General features: G+C 40.4%; 1 protein-coding gene across 16 annotated transcripts in view; it reads right to left on the bottom strand.

The window, feature by feature from the left end:
• Window positions 1-20,819, bottom strand: part of Reps2 (RALBP1 associated Eps domain containing 2) — a 272,827-nt gene that overhangs the window by 170,994 nt on the left and 81,014 nt on the right. For all 16 annotated transcript variants that reach the window (NM_001427498.1, XM_087600303.1, XM_087600310.1 and 13 more), the window contains exon 2: window positions 11,023-11,146. In NM_001427498.1, the coding sequence (NP_001414427.1) occupies window positions 11,023-11,146 (124 nt within the window). The remainder of the gene's footprint in view (window positions 1-11,022; window positions 11,147-20,819) is intronic.

Below are 20,819 nucleotides of genomic sequence, written 5' to 3'. Positions count from 1 at the left end.
GGAAAATTCCAGAGCACTAAATATAGTTTAAATTTTCATTCAGGCACAATGGAGACTTCTATAATAATGTCACAAGAAAGAAATGTAACGCTTAACTAAGGTATTCCAGCATAACATTTTCCCATGCTGCTAAATCATCACAGAAAAAATTCAGAGTTGGGACTAGCTCCCACTTGATCCTGACCAAAAAAAAAAAAAAGGATGTGAAATTTTATCAAAACAAGAGGCAACGATAGCAAGCAAAGCTTATACATGCTTAAATACACCAGATGCAGTGTTAGGGGACTGCAAATACCAACCCATTCATCTTCACTGCAATTCTGTAAGATAAACTATAATTAGCAACTCCCTCTACAGCTGTAGAGACTGATGGGAAGAAGCTACATACTGTCTCCCAGAACCACACAACTCACCTCTGGGCAAGACACAGTTTGAACCCCAGCAATCTGGTGCTTGCCAATGACCTACATTAATGACCCCCATTCCTGGAGCAAACTTACTGGGTTAAATAGTTCCGCACTCAATATAATTCTTTTTTTGAATTTTCACACCCAATCTCTGTTTGCTTTGTTGATAAGAAAGTATTATGCAGTCAGAGCAATTATTCTAACATTTAGCCAGATTCCAAAGTCAAAACCACTGGCCACTCAAAGTGCAAAAATGGTCTGCCTGGTATATTTACTTATCTTTCAAATTCTGACAAACTATTCTGAAAATGAAAATGATTCTTTGGCATGCTTCTAGTTCTCAGCACAGCAGGTCACACACAAGCATGTGACACAAAGATCCACACAAATAAGGATAATGCTGTGGATTAGACATAATGATTTGCATCTGTAGCCATTGTGCCGGATAATTCCCAGTGTGCCTATGCACTTCTGTCATCCCTCCACTCCAAAAACACAGCTGTGCTTCCAAAGATGGATGCTGTGCTAAAGCCAGGAAACATCTTAGCAACAGCAAGTATGCTATTCCCCAGGCAAAGAAGGCCCCTGGTTCTCTAATATACACGTGTTTATTTTTAGTTGCTATGTCCACATTTGATTCAAAGAGGTAGGCAATTATGACAAATCCCTGTGTGATCAATCAGCTAAGGACCCAAAAGACATAAATAGATAAATCAATCCGAAAAACTTAAATCAAGACTCCTCTCTAAAGAAAGATAGTCACCAGTTTTAATGTTTGGATGTTTCCCAACGATGGGCAGCTCTCCAGCACTGAAGGCAGAAATGGATTTCAAAAGGAAAAAGGTAAAAAGAAACAGCAGAGTCTTGATGAGTCACACAGAAGCCCATTCTGTGGCTCTGTTCACAGAAATATCTCTTTCAGATGGGTCTCACAAATGGATGTAAAATATAGGACAAGAGCATACAAAATACTCTGTACTCTGGTCTGACCATGAAATTATCAGTCTACTTGAAATATTTCTTCAAGCAAAAATGTCAAGATGCTTGGTATCTATAAGGTCCCTGGCCAATGCATCTGGTCCAGAGAGCAGTGGAATGCATGCATAGCATTACAAACATTAACAGCTGTACCAGGACTCCACAATACCCTTAAGGACACCGTCACTTCACACATTCCCCCACTTTGGCTATGGCATTTCTCCAGAATCCTTTGCCTAGGAAACAAGCTTTTACCTCCAGATGGCCACCAGACAGTGAAAAACACAATAAGGCTGAATTCTTCCTGGACTTTCTTCAGTCCTGGGATTTTAAACAACTCTCGCTTAGCAGAATTGTAACTATATATCTTATCCTTGGCAACTCATGACAGTATTGTCTCCCTGAAGCTGCTACAAGCTTGAAAAAAGGTAAAACTTCATGTCTTTGGTTTGAATATTTTTTGTCACCTGTACACTGCTTTTGATAGTGAAGCTCTATAGAAAGAGCACCTACTATAAAGTAGTGCCTGGCAAATGATCACAAAAGGTTGTTTTGTAGTCACCGCTTAGACTCTTATACCCCAATCCTAATTAAATTAACACATGAAATACAAGGTAAGAACAGCAAGTGTTCTTAACTACTGTTTGATTTTTTTTTCTTTTTTTTTCTGATCTTTTTTACAACATCTGTCATTATCTACTGCAGTCTACTTTTATTGATTTGAGACAGGATCTCTTATTGAATTGGAGAATGCTTGCTCTTTCAGTCACACTGGCTGGTCAGAAACCCATTGGGATGTTTCCATCTCCTTCCATTGTGCTAGAGTTACAAGCACACTCAACCATGTCCAAGTTTTTACATAGGTTCTGGGAATTGAAATGATTCTGGGGAAATGCCATAGCCAAAGTGGGGGAATGTGTGAAGTGACAGTGTCCCTAAGGGTATTGTGGAGTTTGGGTACAGCTGTTAATGTTTGTAATGCTATGCATGCATTCCATTGCTCTCTGGACCAGATGCATTGGCCAGGGAGCTTATAGATACCAAGCATCTTTTGGCTTTCATTTTCCTGAAGAAACACTTGAAGTGGACCTATCTCTTCATGGGCAGTCCACGGTAAAAAGTATTTTGTATACTCTTGTCTGTGTTTTATGTCCATTTTGCAGACTGAGCTGTAAGACACAACTTTCAGCAGTCACAGTACTGGCTTCTATATGATTCACTAAGACTTTGGGGCTGTCCTTGCTTACCTTTTTGTTCAGGTCCTCAAGCTTGCAGAGAAAGTGCCCTTAGTCATTGAACAAAAAGTTTTAGGGCACTATAAAGCTGTACAGTAGTTACCAGAGAAAAGGAGTGACAGGGAATGAGTGTTGTTTAATCAGATTTTCCACTTTACAATGGGAGGTGGGAAATTTCTAGAAACTGTATGTATAAAAAAAGTGAATAAACACTACTAAATTTCAAACATAAAATGGTTAAGATGGGAAATTGTATGCCATATGAATTTTATAACAAAATTTTTTAATTTTAGATGAAAATTTTAAAAGTCAAATTAATTTTAATCACTTTAACCCCATATGATTTCAACATATGACATAAAATGGTGAAGGAAGTTGATATAGCACAGGGACAAAAACACTCTGCCTAACATACTCAAAACCCTAGGTTTGATTCCCAGCACAGCCAAAATATAAACATAAATCAGTGAAATATTTTACATTTGTTTTTAGTGGAAACTCTTCAAACTCAAATGTAGATTTTCTTCTTACTGCATACCTCGATGCTTGTCACATTTTAGGTGTTCAGGAGACACACATGGCTCTTGCCCACCATACTGGAATGGATAAGCAACAAGGAAAATGGGTCACTATGGTCAGAACTCTGTATCTTAGTAAGAACTAGTATAATGTTAAATGCGATTAAATGAGTGAGTTTTGCTCAAATAATACAAGGGATTATTATATGTAGTTATACTCTATATAGATCATTAAAATACACCACTTGAAGAGTTTTGGCTTGCATAAATATGTGTGTATGTCAGAGAAAGGATAAGGAGAGAGAACAAACGTATAAATTAAAATACCAAATTTTCTTTCCTGTGCCCTTACTCCTTTCCCACTGCCAGTGTGTAGTTTCCTGGAAAGATCCAGAGACTTTACTAGATGCAGGAGTCAAAGATGGGCCAGCAAGATGGCTCAGCATGTAAAGATGCTTACCATCAAGCCTGAAGCCCTGAGTTTGATCTCTGGGACCCGTGTGGTAGAAGGAAAGAATCAACTCCCCAAAACTGCCCTCTGACATCTCCACGCGTACTGTAGCACCCAAGCACACACAACACGCCCCAAATGTAATTTTGTTTATTTTTTTAAAATTTTAAAAATTCTACCAGAGAGTTCTATAACAAGCATAAATAAGGGTGAAAGTACTGTTCATAAGGTTGGACATGACCTTGAGGAGGGAGGGCGTAAAAAAGCTGAGGCCAAAGGTATGCGTGGAGAAGAGGCCTAAAAACACAATTGGTCAGTCATCCAGTTGGGGATCATTATGCACAGGGGGATTTGTTCATAGGAAGGCTGAGAGGGGAGAAGGTGTGAAAGAAGCTGCTAAAGGGGCCACTGAATTTTAAGAAGAAAAGAACTGAGGTATTAGGCAAAGCATTAGGCCAAAGGGCCCAAGTTACTTTGGCTTAAAGGGAAATCCCAACGCAATATTTAGTATCCAAATGTCCATCTCTGCTTAGGGAAGGAATTACGAACCCAGCAGGCTCACTTGACTCCCTCCTCACCCCCTGGGATGCTCACTCCACCCCTGGCCATCCCATCCACCCACCCTAAGGAGTTGCTTTTTTACAAAGTGCTTGTCCCACTCAAAAGACATCTCTTCAAGCCTTCAAAGACAAAGTCTGCCGAATAGGCAGTGTGCACAGTCGGCCCCTCCCTGGCAGCCCTCTGTTCAACTTGAGAATGTCTGCTTCTGTTTTTCTTGGAGACAATAATTCTTGTTTGATGAGAGGAAAACAACTGAAACAAGAATCACGGCTCCAAAATTGCTTCCCTCACTCAGGCTCTAAAGGCCAGGGAGATGGCAAGATAAGAAACCCCACCACCCCTAAAAGGCTTGCTCCTCATCCTACAGGCGACCTTCTCAGTGTTGGTGCCTCCTTGCAGAGTAGACGGGATAGTTTGTTATGGTGAGGGAATGGGCCTTGTTCCATAGTGTAGGATACTTAGTACCATCCCTGGCCTCTGTCCCCTAGATGACTGTAGCATCCTCTCCACTCTTATGACAAACAAAAATATTGGCACACACTGGCTGAAATCTCCTGAAGGCAAAAGTCCCTTGGGTTGAGAATGGCCATTTTCCAGCCAGAAATCACAAGAGTAAAATGGTTTGCCTAAGAATCTTTTTACTTGAGCTAGGTTTGAAATTATAACATGACTCATAAATTCTGTGATTTCATAGAACAGTAAAAATTTCTACCATCTCACCAAGTACCAGCATAAAGTTGCCACATTCTGACTTTGCCAAGAATTTTAAGCCCAGGTGTCCTTCGGGAGGCTGAAGCAGTTGTATAGTCATGGGCTCAAGGTCAATCTGGGCCACAGAGTGAAAAGCAGCCTCAAAAACAATGAACTGCTTTACCCTAAGCCATATTTCATTAAGAGGACGCCTAACAAGAGAGGGGGGATTTTTACAAATAAACACATTCATGCTATAAATTACTCATCTTTCCTACTGGTTCTCTCTCTATCAATCTCAAATTGTGCCAAACTATCAACAGAGTATGAGCCATTTTGGAGAAACACAGTCCTGAAGATAAGAGAAATCATACCATCGCACTAGCACGGCTCAGAGATCCAAGGTGACTACAGAAAAGAAATCAACGGTCTCTTACCAAGAGAAGAGCAAGAAAACACATAACTTTAATTCCCATACCCTAACTCAAGTCAAAACTTTCCATTAAGCATGGAGGTAGCCAACACCTATGACATCATTTCAGGTCATTATATTTGTAAATATGTTCATTACTGCTTTGCAGGCATTATAGCTGTTTGAACCACTGCTGGAACTCTTATTTAATGCTTTTCATAAAGAAGTCTGCATAGGCCTCAACAGATACAGAAAGATAGAAAAAATCCCATGCATCCTATCAGACCACCACAGGCTAAAGCTGGTCTTCAATAACAATAAGGGAAGAATGCCCAAATATACATGGAAGTTGAACAATGCTCTACTCAACAATAACCTGGTCAAGGAAGAAATAAAGAAAGAAATTAAAGACTTCTTAGAATTTAATGAAAAATAAGGGTACAACATACTCAAACTTATGGGACACAATGAAAGCTATACTAAGAGGAAAACTCATAGCGCTGAGTGCCTGCAGAAAGAAACAGGAAAGAGCATATGTCAGCAGCTTGACAGCACACCTAAAAGCTCTAGAACAAAAAGAAGCAAATACACCCAGGAGGAGTAGAAGGCAGGAAATAATCAAACTCAGAGCTGAAATCAACCAAGTAGAAACAAAAAGGACCATAGAAAGAATCAACAGAACCAAAAGTTGGTTCTTTGAGAAAATCAACAAGATAGATAAACCCTTAGCCAGGCTAACGAGAGGACACAGAGAGTGTGTCCAAATTAACAAAATCAGAAATGAAAAGGGAGACATAACTACAGATTCAGAGGAAATTCAAAAAATCATCAGATCTTACTATAAAAGCCTATATTCAACAAAACTTGAAAATCTGCAGGACAATTTCCTAGACAAATACCAGGTACCGATCTTAAATCAGGAACAGATAAACCAGTTAAACAACCCCATAACTCCTAAAGAAATAGAAGCAGTCATTAAAAGTCTCCCAACCAAAAAGAGCCCAGGTCCAGATGGGTTCAGTGCAGAATTCTGTCAGACCTTCATAGAAGACCTCATACCAATATTATCCAAACTATTCCACAAAATTGAAACAGATGGACTGCTACTGAATTCCTTCTATGATGCCACAATTACTCTTATATCCAAACCACACAGACCCAACAAAGAAAGAGAACTTCAGAAAAATTTCCCTTATGAATATCAACGCAAAAATACTCAATAAAATTCTTGCAAACAATATCCAAGAACACATCAAAACAATCATCCATCATGATCAAGTAGGCTTCATCCCAGGTATGCAGGGATGGTTTAAAATACGGAAAACCATCAACGTAATCCATTATATAAACAATCTGAAAGAACAAAACCACAGGATCATTTCATTAGATGCTGAGAAAGCATTTGACAAAATTCAACACCCCTTCATGATAAAAGTCCTGGAAAGAACAGGAATTCAAGGCCCATACCTAAACATAGTAAAAGCTATGTACAGCAAACCAGTAGCCAATATTAAAGTAAATGGAGAAAATCTTGAAGCTATCCCACTAAAATTAGGGACTAGAAAAGGCTCCCCACTCTCTCCCTACTTATTCAATATAGTTCTCGACGTCGAGCCAGAGTAATCAGACAAGAAAAGGAGATCAAAGGGATACAGATTGGAAAGGAAGAAGTCAAAATATCACGATTTGCAGATGACATGATAGTATATTTAAGTTTTCCCAAAAGTTCCACCAGACAACTACTAAACCTGATTAACAACTTCAGCAAAGTGGCTGGGTATAAAATTCACTCAAATAAATCAGTTGCCTTCCTCTACACAAAAGAGAAACAAGCTGAGAAAGAAATTCGGGAAACAACACCCTTCATAATAGTCCCAAATAATATAAAATACCTCGGTGTGACTTTAACCAAGCAAGTGAAAGATCTGTATGATAAGAACTCCAAACCTCTGAAGAAAGAAATTGAAGAAGATCTCAGAAGATGGAAAGATCTCCCATGCTCATGGATTGGCAGGGTTAATATAGTAAAAATGGGCCATTTTACCAAAAGCGATCTACTACAGATTCAATGCAATCCCCATCAAAATACCAATCCAATTCTTCAAAGAGTTAGACAGAACAATTTGCAAATTCATCTGGAATAACAAAAAACCCAGGATAGCTAAAACTATCCTCAACAATAAAAGGACTTCAGGGGGAATCACTATCCCTGAACTCAAGCAGTATTACAGAGCAATAGTGATAAAAACTGCATGGTATTGGTACAGAGACAGACAGATAGACCAGTGGAATAGAATTGAAGACCCAGAAATGAACCCACACACCTATGGTCACTTGATTTTTGACAAAGGAGCCAAAACCATCAAGTGGAAAAAAGATAGCATTTTCAGCAAATGGTGCTGGTTCAACTGGAGGTTAACATGTAGAAGAATGCAGATCGATCCATGCTTATCACCCTGTACAAAGCATAAGTCCAAATGGATCAAGGACCTCCACATCAAACCAGATACACTCAAACTAATAGAAGAAAAACTAGGGAAGCATCTGGAACACATGGGCACTGGAGAAAATTTCCTGAACAAAACACCAATGGCTTATGCTCTAAGATCAAGAATCGACAAATGGGATCTCATAAAACTACAAAGCTTCTGTAAGGCAAAGGACACTGTTGTTAGGACAAAATGACAACCAACAGATTGGGAAAAGATCTTTACCAATCCTACAACAGATAGAGGCCTTATATCCAAAATGTACAAAGAACTCAAGAATTTAGACCACAGGGAGACAAATAACCCTATTAAAAAATGGGGTTCAGAGCTAAACAAAGAATTCACAGCTGAGAAATGTCAAATGGCTGAGAAGCACCTAAAGAAATGTTCAACATCTTTAGTCATAAGGGAAATGCAAATCAAAACAACCCTGAGATTCCACCTCACACCAGTCAGAATGGCTAAGATAAAAAACTCAGGTGATAGCAGATACTGGCAAGGATGTGGAGAAAGAGGAACACTCTTCCATTGTTGTTGGGATTGCAAACTGGTACAACCATTCTGGAAATCAGTCTGGAGAATCCTCAGAGAATTGGACATTGAACTACCTGAGGACCCAGCTATAACTCTCTTGGGCATATACCCAAAAGATGCACAAACATATAACAAAGACACATACTCCACTATGTTCACAGCAGCCTTATTTATAATAGCCAGAAGCTGGAAAGAACCCAGATGCCCTTCAACAGAGGAATGGATACAGAAAATGTGGTACATCTACACAATGGAATACTACTCAGCTATCGAAAACAATGACTTTATGAAATTCATAGGCAAATGGATGGAACTGGAAAATATCATCCTGAGTGAGCTAACCCAATCACAGAAAAACACACATGGTATGCACTCATTGATAAGTGGCTACTAGCCCAAATGCTTGAATTACCCTAAATGCACAGAACATATGAAACTCAAGACGAATGATCAAAATGTGAATGCTTCACTCCTTCTTTTAAAGGAGAACAAGAATACCCTTAGGAGGGGATAGGGAGGCAAAGTTTAGAACAGAGGCTAAGGGAACGCCCACTCAGAGCCTGCCCCACATGTGGCCCATACATATACAGCCACCAAACTAGATAAGATGGATGAAGCAAAGAAGTGCAGGCCGACAGGAACCGGATGTAGATCTCTCCTGAGAGACACAGCCAGAATATGGCAAATACATAGGCGAATGCCAGCAGCAAAACACTGAACTGAGAATGGGACCCCTGTTGAAGGAATCAGAGAAAGAACTGGAAGAGCTTGAAGGGGCTTGAGACCCCATATGAACAACAATGCCAAGCAACTAGAGCTTCCAGGGACTAAGCCACTACCCAAAGACTATACATGGACTGACCCTGGGCTCCAACCTCATAGGTAGCAATGAATAGCCTAGTAAGGGCACCAGTGGAAGGGGAAGCCCTTGGTCCTGCTAAGATTGAACCCCCAGTGAACGTGATTGTTGGGGGAGGGCAGTAATGGGGGGGGAGGATGGGGAGGGGAACACCCATAGAGAAGGGGAGGGGGAGGGGTTAGGGGGATGTTGGCCTGAAATCTGGGAAAGGGAATAACATTAGAAATGTAAATAATAAATACCCAATTTAATAAAGATAAATAAAAAATAAAAAAAAGAAATACCCAATTTAATAAAGATGAAAAAAGATGTCTGTATATTGCTGAGATATGTTAATTGGTTTCTTTTATAATCCTATTCCTTTGAACATATTTGAAACATTGTTCTGGGCTGGAGTGGAGGTCGGTAGCAAAGTACATGCTTAGTATGGCGAAGGCACTGGGTTTGATTCCAGGCCCTAAAATAAAAATAAAGCCCAAGAAGGATTCAATTTGCCAAAATGGTTTGTGGCACCAACAAAAAGGGTAAGAACCCTACCCTGCACTGAGTCTAACGTTCCCTTGGTTCTCACATATGTTCATTCTCCAGAAAGGCTAGACAGCAGAATTCTTTGTGTTCCATAAGTCACACTCCTACTCACCTGGTAACCTGTCCAGTTATCGATTTAACTCTAGTGGCAACCAGGGTGAGACTCCAGAAATGCTTAGTATCTGCATTAGGGAGGCACTGGCCAGTAGGGTCATATACATGCATATTTAGCACTTAAACAATATTATTATTATTATTATTATTATTATTATGTGTTCCCTTAAATGGTGTGCCCTGTGTGCCAATATCATGAAATATATATTCATACTCTATAAGTTCTTAGAAATGCTTCACATGACTCTCATGTGAAGTTATTCTCAACCTTAATTTTATGTAAGAATTACCAACAGAGCTCTCAAAAGTTCCACTTCCATGAATGGAGCCCGGGCTAATTAAATATAAATTTCGCATCTTTTCACTTTGAATTTAAAGTAGTCTAGGTTATTCTCAAGGGAAGCATGACAAGCAGACTAGAAGAGGTTCTGCACAATTTCCTTGAGCACTTCCAGGGAATCAGAATTCTGACTGGCTTAGTTTAGAGTGACAAATGATTAAAATGCTTTCCCTTGTGTCACCACCTGGATCTTCAGAACTCCAAGAAGGGGAGGAACAGAGCTCAGTGGTAGAACCTTTGTCTAACATGCACAAGATGCCCTGGGTTTCATCCCAGGATGAGAAAGAACAAAACAAGCAAAAGAACTCTTGAGAAGTTAAATTCGTTCTGCCAAAATCTTGGTAACTCCTAAGTCCTCAGAATAGCTAATTCAGGAACCCAGATTTAAAAGATGAGCACACAGAATTGGAGGGGAGACAGGGACAGCCACGTCATTATTCTACTCTAATCCCTAACAGAGTCTTAAATGATGTTACCGGCATTCAAGTGGAAATTAAATGGAATATTATTTTGCCACAGTCTGGAGAATTTCTGTCCCAGTGTCATCTGGCTAAAGAATAAAATCTAGGTTGGGGATTTGGCTCAGTGGTAGAGCGCTTACCTAGGAAGCACAAGGTCCTGGGTTCGGTCCCCAGCCCCGAAAAAAAAAAAAAAGAATAAAATCTATCTTAACCACCAGCTGAAAGGATCTAATCCCAGCTCACTATGAATTTTCCCCATCTGAAAAAAAAGAAAAGAAACTAACGCTACCTGATGAGTTTCCTTATTTTATTACCAGAGAAGGTAAGAGGAAGCTAGGAGAAATTCCACAAAAGCTTACAGAACACGCCTTAGACACACCAAAAAGATTCACACAAATAAGAAACCTGTTATAGATAATATAACATAGAAATATGATCTACTCACCACATTTAATACTCTCTGTCCTCACAGGGAGGCCAGCCTGTGCTGCAGCAATCAATTTCAGGGCAACGTAAAACTGGGTTGGTCCAAAATAGCCAACCCGCTTTGCACCACACAGTTCTGTGATCTGAAACAGACAAGAAAAATGATACTGAAAACCCCATTTCATAACAGGAAAAATGAGGCAAAGCTATATGATGAAACCTTGACGTTTTCACAGTATAACTAACCAAAACCTACTCCCGGGAACCTACATGTACTCAATGGTCGAGTGTTTTCCCTCTAGTTTACAGAGAGGCTTTTGATTCAAATCATTAATTTCTGCCTACTCAAAATGTTTCAGAACTGATTATTCCTCCTCTTTTGAAGACAAAAATAAAGATGACAAACGTTGGCTGTTCCTCTCTTTATAAAAGAGAATGGATGACTTTTCAAGGGAGAAGGTTCTAATGTACAAAGTCTAGAAAGTCATTGGAGTGGAGAAAGAACAGATTAGTCATTACCACTACTTATGCATTATCCCGGTTTGCCAAAATTGAATGTTAACTGGTCAAGAGCTAGGGATAAAACTCAGTGGCAGCATAATTACCTACCATGCACAAAGCCCTAGATTCAACCCCAGTGTCACAAAAATAAAGTTAACAATTAAGGTCACTTCTTAGTAAATTACACCTCAGGTGCCCATTGCAGAGAAACAAAAAAAGCACAATGCACATAAATACTTAACAGTACAGTAACTGATGGTACTGTTCTGTCCTCTATAATGAGAGTATCTTCCTTCACACCTAGACTGAACTCAACTATTTCTCTCCACAGATCCTTCCTAAACTCTTGGGTATAATAGTTTATTTTCCCAATGCATTCCAAAAGCACTCTATTCAAATGTCTAAAAATACCCATCCCAGGATACTTTGTCTTGGAAGTATTTCAAAAAAGGAAGAGAAGACAGAGCATGTGGGGAAATCGGGCAAAACCAAGAGTTAATAATTGTTGAAGCTAGGTTCATGACAGTTCACTTAAAGTTCTATACTGTCCATTCCACTCTTGTTCTTTCTTTCATTCTGCTTCCCTTCCCATTAACATGAATTCTCTTCAAGTCCAGGAACAACTTTTATTTTAACTTCTAACACAAAAAAATAGACACCCAAAATACAATCAATTCTCAACCAAGGGAATGAAACTTACACTCAAAAATAAAATGTAGGTGAGTTTCATAATCTGTCCACTACTATGAATACGTAAATTACACATCTTACGTTATAAATGAGGCTGTACATGGAAAACATGACCAAGAACATTCATGTAGTTTCAGCATCAAAATAGTTGTCTTATAGGATAACTCCTAATATAAATAACTATAGTCCTTTGTGGGTGAACAAGTGAACTATATTTTATAAAGTGTATAATTACATTTCAAAAAGTATTAATGAAGGAGGTCACAAGATGTTTCAGCAGGCAGTGGCACCTGCCAGAAAGCCTGACCACCTCAGTTTTATCCCCAAGATCTATATGAAGAAAGGAGAGAACCAACCCCTGTAGGCTGTTCTCTGAGCACCACATTTGCACACCGTGAAATGTGCGTCCATGCCACATGCACCCACATGCGAGAGAAATAAATAAAATGTAATGAAAACACTTTTTAAAAAGTACGAATTTACTATCAAATTGACTTTGAGTTATTCCTTTACTGTAGCTACTATTTCAAACCAGAAAGTGTTTTACAACAGGTAACAGAAATTGCTGGTAAAACTCATCAGGGTACTTTAAAACTCACCATATCTGACATCAGAAAACCACCTTATTTACATTTGGTTCTATATTTTAATGTATACTATTAGAATCACTGCACTTTAGCCAAAATAGGACAGACACATAGTACAGTCAGTCCTTAAGCCACTCTTGCTCTTTGTACACCAAACCTCCTAGAGACATACCAAGACCTTTCTGAAATACACACGCTTCAAAGAAGAGAAAATAAATATAAAGCTCTGGAATTTACCTATGGAGTAGAGCCTCATCAGCCTGAGAATTTGCAATCCAAAAGACATGCTGCTTTCAGAAGGGGGTTGCTGTTGTGTTGTTTTGTTGGTTTTGTTCATTAAGATTCAAGGGGCTGGAGAGATGGCTCAGCGGTTAGGTTAAGAGCACCCGACTGCTCTTCCAGAGGTTATGAGTTCAATTCCCAGCAACCACATGGTGGCTCACAGCCATCTGTAAAGAGATCCGATGCCCTCTTCTGGTGTATCTGAAGACAGCTATAGCGTGTACTTATATATAATAAATAAATAAATCTTAAAAAAAAATTTGAAAAAGATTCAAAGTAGTTTTTGGTTAATTTCTCCATAGAAAAGTTCTAAGGTGTGGGTAGAAACATTTTAATGCTATCTAAAGTTTAAAAAGTGATATATCTAGCTACTGGATTAGCAGGAGATATTTCATAAGCTACCTCCTTCACCCATCTTCTTTAGCTTACTCTAAACATGTACCACTCTGCTGGATCTTAGATTACAGACTGTGCAGATTTCCAATATACAATACAAACCTTCAGAGTAGGGTTTGTTTTCTCAGGTGGAAAGCAAGACATGGCAAAAAAGAATGGATGAGCTCAACTTCCTTGCAACTTACAGATGCACACTAAACTGGATGTTGGATACAAATAGAAAAATTCACTGGCCATTTGGGAAGAATATGGACACAGTTCCAGAAGGAGATCAAAGGTCACTAAAATAGCTTCCCGCCTACCTTTTTCTGTAAGGTTAAGTGACTGTACTAAGTAGCCAGTCCACACATGTTCCAGTTTGGCCAAAATAATACTTTCTTTCCTAGATTTAAGGTAACAAAGTTTTTGAATAGTTCAAAGGTTTGACTATGCTTCTCTTTTCCAAGTATTTTTAAAGGCCTCCACAAAAGAAGTCTATTTTTTTTTTATTTTTAGTAGGAGGGGCTAGAAGAAACCTCCAAGAAACTCTCCCCTCTCTCTCTGCCCCCCCTTCTGTGCTCCTCTCTCTCTGCCCCTCTCTCCCCTCTCCTATCTCCTGTCCCCTTTCCCCTGCAGCTAGTAAGTTCAGTCTCTGCTCTCACTTTACCAGGTTCATGTCCCGCTCTAGACTGTGTACCTTGACTCACCAGCATTCCCTCCACAGTTCCAAAGTGCTTCCCAGTCTCCTTGTGCCAAACCCCTCCATGTAAAATTCAGTCCTGAGTATGGCTTTTAAGGCCCTTCTATCTGATCCAAACCACCCTTTCAACGCTCCCCACCCTGATGTAAAGTAAGGCTGTAAGCACACCAGACACTAGTCTGTTTCTCAATACCCATTCAGGAGTCCCCTACATAGAAACCAATTGTATCTTTGTTTCATTGCCAGCCAGGCTTGTACTTCAAGCTACCCAAGGACTGATGTTAACTCTGAAACCTTATGCAATTCCATGACACTATGTTAGACTTTTCACTGCTGTGACAAAGTATCTGACACAAATAACTGAAGTGGGCAAGGCTTTCTTTCACTCAGCTTCCGTGACTTCAGTCCATTGTGGACAGCATATGAGGGCAAGAGACCCCACCAGGCAAAACAGCTCACTTCCTGGCAAAGAAGAAGCAAAAGAAGGAAATGCACTATTTGTACTGTTAATCATTTCCATTCCACCCCATCCCATCTTGTCTTCCAGTGCCCAGCACAAGTCAGTGGTATGGTTTTATCGTGGCTGTTCCCAGGAATCATACTTCACGATGTTTGCTGTACACTTTTCTACTCAATGAATATCTACTGGTTAGTTTATACAGCCAGCAGAAATAGACAGCTCTTACTCATGCTGTAATTACTTTTATAAGTACCTGCTAAATTATTAGCTTTATCTATATACCATATAGGCAAGAGTTCCTACAAAAATAGAAGAGATTTTGAAATGCCCTATTCCCTAATTATTCGGCTAGGACACTACTGGTTCAAACCTAACTGTTCACCCGTATTCATCGTAGCCATGAGATTTAGAATAGAGTATCTCAGTGATGCCTTGCCATTTTAGAGATCTGCTTTCTTATGCTCAGTACACCCTAGTGGGTGTCAATTGGCACACTCAATAACAACATGGAAGAGAATTTGAAGGGCACACTCATAGGTGAATAGAAGATCTTCTTAATCTTTTCCTATGCTTTATGCATAGTAATATAATATACATTAAATAACATAATAGAATGCCCCCTAGCTATATACAAATAAAGCTCCCAGGTCAAAAAGTTAAGTGAGATATTCAAGGTCTCAAATTCAAAGCCAGCATCAAACTACATGTGATAAGGCTCACACTCTGTTCATTATATCAGGGTTGGAAAACTACTGCTGCTCATGGGCAAACCAGCCCACTTCCTGATACAGTACACAAGCTGAAAATGGCCTTTACAGATGATCATTTTGCAACCCGTTTGACAATGGCAAATACTAACTTAGAATTTCATTAAGGAAAGTGTTATCCCTGAAACATTAATTTCATTCTTCTTACAAGTAGCTGTAAATTATTCTTCTGAAGTAGCTTTGCTGAGAATGCGGCTTTGTGAGGAGAGTTGGCAGTCTCCATGAAAAAGCCCTGGGTTAGATACCTAGCACCACATAAAACCATATGTGGTAACATGCCTATAATCCTAGCACTCAGGGGGCCGATGTATCAGCCAGGTGGTGGTGGCACACACCTCTAATCTCTCCCCACCCAGGGAACTAATGAGGCAGATGCAGGTGGGTCTCTGTGAGTTGGAGGCCAGCCTAGTCTACAGAGTTAATTCCAGGACAGCCGAAACTACATAGAGAAACCTTGTCTCAAAAAAAAAAAAAAAGTAAAAATAAAATATCCTAATTCCCATGTAAATGAGCTATAAACAGGTCATCTAGAAATCCATTAATAATTTCAAAATAGCATTCATGGTTGAGGGATGGGGCCACCCACCCATCTCCACATTTTAACCAAGAATGGCTCCTGTCGAAAGGAAATACAGGGACAAAGAGTGGAGCAGAGACTGAAGGAAAGGCCATCCAGAAACCTGGGGATCCATCCCATCCGCAGAAACCAAACTCAGTCACTATTGCTGATGCCAAAAGTGCATGCTGACAGGAGCCTGATATGGCTGTCCCCTGAGAGGCTCTGCCAGAGCCTGACCAATACAGATGTGGATGCTCACAGTCAATCATTGGGCTGAGCATGAGGACCCCAATGGTGGAGTTAGGGAAAAGACTGAAGAAGCTGAAGGGGTTTGCAACACCATAGGAAGAACAACAATACCAACCAACCAGACCCCCCAGAACTCCCAGGGACTAAACCACCAACCAAAGAGTACACATGGAGGGACCCATGGCTCCAGCTGCATATGTAGCAGAGATGGCTGTAGCTAGCATAAATGGGAGGAGAGGCCCTTGGTCCTGTGGAGACTTGATGCTCCAACATAGGGGAATGCTAGGGCAGTGAGGCGGGAGTGGGTGGGTGAGTGGGAGAGCTCCCTCACAGAATCGGGGGAGGGATGGGATTGGAGGTTTGTGAGGGGAAACCAGGAAGGGGGATAACATTTGAAATGTAAATAAACAAAATAGCCAATTTTAAAGAAAATATCACGCTCTGAAGAGTGACGTGGAAGAAAAAGGACTATGTTGAGAGCTTCTACTTTTGCAGATATAGCTAAAGAGTGAGTGACCTTTCTGGTAGAAGAGTAGGAAAAGAAATAGTTACTGTCAGACTCCTGGTGTCTACATGTAATGAAGGCAACAGTACATATGGCTTCTACTTGGCATGAGTAGTAGATGTGGCTTAGGGCTTTGTTTCCAGCAAGCTGGAACCCCACCTCCACCCCCACCCCTACCCTGTTTCTGCAGCTCTAAATCATCTGTGACTTACTTAAACCCTTATCGCTTTTGGCTTGCCCTAGAGTGAGTTCTGTTGTTTTCTGTAAAAGATCACCAACTAACAAGGAATGAAGAAGTACTCGGGATCCTCAGTTTACCTTAGGATAAACTGAGACAATGACATGGTGCTCAGCAATTACCATGGCGGGGATCAGATCACTTGCAGGGTGTGAACGCACACAGTTTAAAGGTAAGCCATCTCTGTAAGTTGAAGCTTACAAAAGTGTCTGCTGGCTGCCTCTAGAATCAAGAGCACAGGAAGAAGCAACAGTTTACTCTATATTATTGTATATCTTGTACATTTTGAATCACGTTTTCAAAATTTTGTAAACTACAAAGAGCAAGAGACAAAATCAAACATCCCGTCAGCAAGAAGTGTCATAGAAATAAACCAGAAACATTCCCATTCCATCTGCTATTAAGTGCAACTTCAGAATGAAGTGTCCAGTGGGACAAGGCTTCAAGGGTTCACACTCATCAAGCCCAGACTTCCCTCACAAGCATGGGGCTCTTTTCTCTGAACTAAGGCTAACTGATGCTTTACACTGTGTTGACAGTTCAGAGAACTGATGAGCTTAGGGTTCTGATGTCACCTATTAGAATAAAGCATTCCAAGTAGATAGAGTGTAAGGCTCTGTCAAGTTCCCCACACACTGTAGCTTATGAGTAAGATCTAAAAGGAGGTTTTGACCTTATGCTCTGGTACTTATAACTTCCATCTTGCATTATGGTTCTCAGTATGCCTATTACAGGCTCCTACAAGGATGAAACTCTCTCAAGCTTAGGTTTTGCATTTTTAATTTTTTTGTGTACACAAACAGAGGTAAGAGAACAACTTTCACAAGTTGGTTCTCATCTTCCTCTTGCTTCTGAGGCACAGTCTCTCTCGTTGCTCCTGTACTCACTGGATCCTCCAGGCTAGCTGATCTTCTGGGCAATTCTTCTATGTCTACCTCCCATGTCAAGGTAAGAATGTTGGCGATACTCATGTTTGGCACTGCATCCAGCCACTATGAGGATTCTGGGAACTGAGCTCAGGTCACCAGTCTTATGCAGTAAGTGCTTTTATCCAAGAAACACCTTCCTGTCCACAAGTCTTGCATTTTAAAATCATCTTTCCCTTTTCCAAAGTAGTCATACTATTAACTTGTCGGGCTAACAAAATAAATATACTAATTACATTTTTAATTCTTCATGGCATGATGAAAAAACCCCACATGTGGTGTCTTACATCTTTGGAGAACAAACTGTATAACTATCAACTAAAGCAAATAAATATATTTTTTAACCTTATGTAACTAGAAGATGTATTTATTAAATATTTTCCTTAGTATACAAAATAATGATTTTCAATTATGACATTTTCATAATCTTTATTATTGTATCTTATTCTTACTCACCCACAATTACCCTCCCCCATCCCTCCTCCCTCTACCTTATTGGTCTCCAACCACCTCTAATATAGTTCCTCCTTCTGTTTTAGTGGGTGTGTGTGTGTGTGTGTGTGTGTATTTAAATCAGGATTCTGCATATGAGATAAAACATGTACTGTTTGGCTTGTGTCATTTAACATGATCTGTTATATTTGGCAATCAATTAACATGATTGCTATTTCCATCCTACAAATGTCATAATTTCGTTCTTCTTTACAATTAGGAAAAATGTCATTGTATGTATGTATCCTGTTTTCTTTCTCCACTTCCCTGTTGATGACTAATGTACATTTGGACTGACTGTATAACTTGGCTATTGTGAAGAGTGTAGCAATGAGCACTGATTTACATTCCTTTGAGCATAGTCTCATAAGTTGGGTATGGTTGAGTCATACAGCAGTTCTGTTTTTAGTTCTCTTTTAATTTCTTAATTCATTTTCATATCTATGTGCACATTCATGTGTCATGATACACATGTGGAATTCAGAAGACTTTCAATGTTCTCCTTCTACCCTGTGGATCTAAGGGATTGGCCTCAGGTCATCAGGTGCAGGGTTAATGGAGTCCCGAGTCCACTCTGCCACAGGGCTCAGGCCACTCAGGAGGCAGGACACAGGAAGTTTGACCATGCTTACCCCATGCCACAACCACCAGGCCAGTGTTGGCTGTAGGAAGCCACAGGACACCACACCAGGGGTGGGGAAGAGCGGGAACTCTGCCTGTGGTGCAGGACACAGCCAGAGCTGGCTCCTATGTCCCCAAGCCTGCAAGGACACCAGGGCCATAAGGTTCTCAGGCTCTTGGGTACCCAGGCTCTACTGGGATGCCACAGAAGAGCTGAGAACGGAGTAGGAGGACACTCAGACTAGATCTATCCCAGGGACACAGATAATGAGGGGAACACTCTGGCTGGTCCTGCGGGGGAGAGTCTTTGGCTGGATGGTAGCCAGGCTGTAGGCTTGGTGGCCTTGGTGGCTGGGAATGCAGGGAGGCTTTCTATGGGAGATTAGGCAGCAGCTTTGTATGTGAAGGCCTTCTCTGTGGCTCCCCACGGCAGATACCAATGAAAAGAGACAGTCTGTGGTTTTAAGGTGTTTTTTTTTTTTTGTCATGGCAAAAAGTCGATGAGTAAAGCCGTGCCCCACTTCTCAGGGTGGGCCTGAGATTAAATACCTTTTGTAGGGAGAAATGTCTGGGAAGAAAAAGTTATTGGCTAAGCCTCCAGGCCTTTGGTTCCCTCATTACAATGGATATCTCTGCCTTGAACCTATGTGACCTATGGTCATATCCTCTATCTGTAGAGGGACTTGGGGCGCTGCCCTTAAGTGACTGATGGCCACAAATCTATGGAGGGCTGCGACTAGGGACAGGCCTGGTTTCATGGGAGTAAGCTGAAATGTCTACGGTCCCTTTCAGGCTCACCGGGATTTCAAACCTCCTCAACCGGGAACCAGGATGCCTTTCGCAGGAACCAGGGTGTCTTTCACAGTCCCACAATCAGGGTTAACACTGGGTATCTTTACCCAAGGAGCTATCTTGAAGTCCTATTTTTGGCTCTTTTTAGTTCCTACCATTTTATTAACCATTACTTGTCTTCTGATTTGTTGAAGCAGTTAAGTCAAACAACACTTGCCACAGTACTGTCTGTTAAAGTGGCTACCCATGAAAACTCCAGCACCACATTTATCAGAAGGGACTCTCAATCCAGGCCATTTTCATCCACCTTATCCATTGCCGCAGAGCCAGCTTAACCTTCTTTCTCCTCTGTTCATTCTGCTCGGGAAGGCTGTAAAACCTCTTCCTCTTCTCAGCACCACCACGAAATCTCAACACAAGATAAAGGACAGACTCCTCCTGAATGTTGTACTCAAAGTACAACCATCTTCTAACTGCTTACCAACAAAGAGCAGCCTTGGCTCATCAGGGGGAATGGCTTCCTAAGCATGGGTCCTGGCTTTCCATTTTTCCACAGTGTTTGAGGTTTCAACCTAGAGCATGATGGTCTTCCCCATGAGGGTCTTTATGAAAAACTGTATCTTAGCAGCAGTTCCACTGCAGAAGGCAGATCAAAAAAGTAATTTTTAGTCTTTTAAGGAACCTCTACACTGCTTTCCACAGTGGTCACGCCAGTTTACATTCCTTCTAGTAGTAAATAAGGGTTCCTTTTTACCACATCCTTGCCAGGATTTACTTATCATTTGTTTTCTTGATAGCCTACTCTGCCGCTGTGAGATGAAATCTCAATGTTTTCATTTGCACATTTTTTTAAATATTTACTATTTACTTGTGTTTCTTCTTTTGATAACTACCTTTCATTTTTCCATTCATTGATTGAATGATTTGAGTAGTTTGGTGTTTAATTTTTGGAAATATTTATAGATTGTAGAAATTAATCCCCTGTCATATGTACAGCTGGAAAAGATTGTCCTCCCCATCTGTATTTTAAAAGGAAAATTTAAAAAGGATAGCTGCATAAATTCACAAATGC

This window comes from Rattus norvegicus, chromosome X, assembly GCF_021556685.1.
Source record: "Rattus norvegicus strain SHRSP/BbbUtx chromosome X, alternate assembly SHRSP_T2T, whole genome shotgun sequence".
NCBI lineage: Eukaryota > Metazoa > Chordata > Mammalia > Rodentia > Muridae > Rattus > Rattus norvegicus.
The sequence above is the reverse complement of the archived record's forward strand: the minus strand, read 5'-3'. Positions and strand labels throughout refer to the sequence as shown.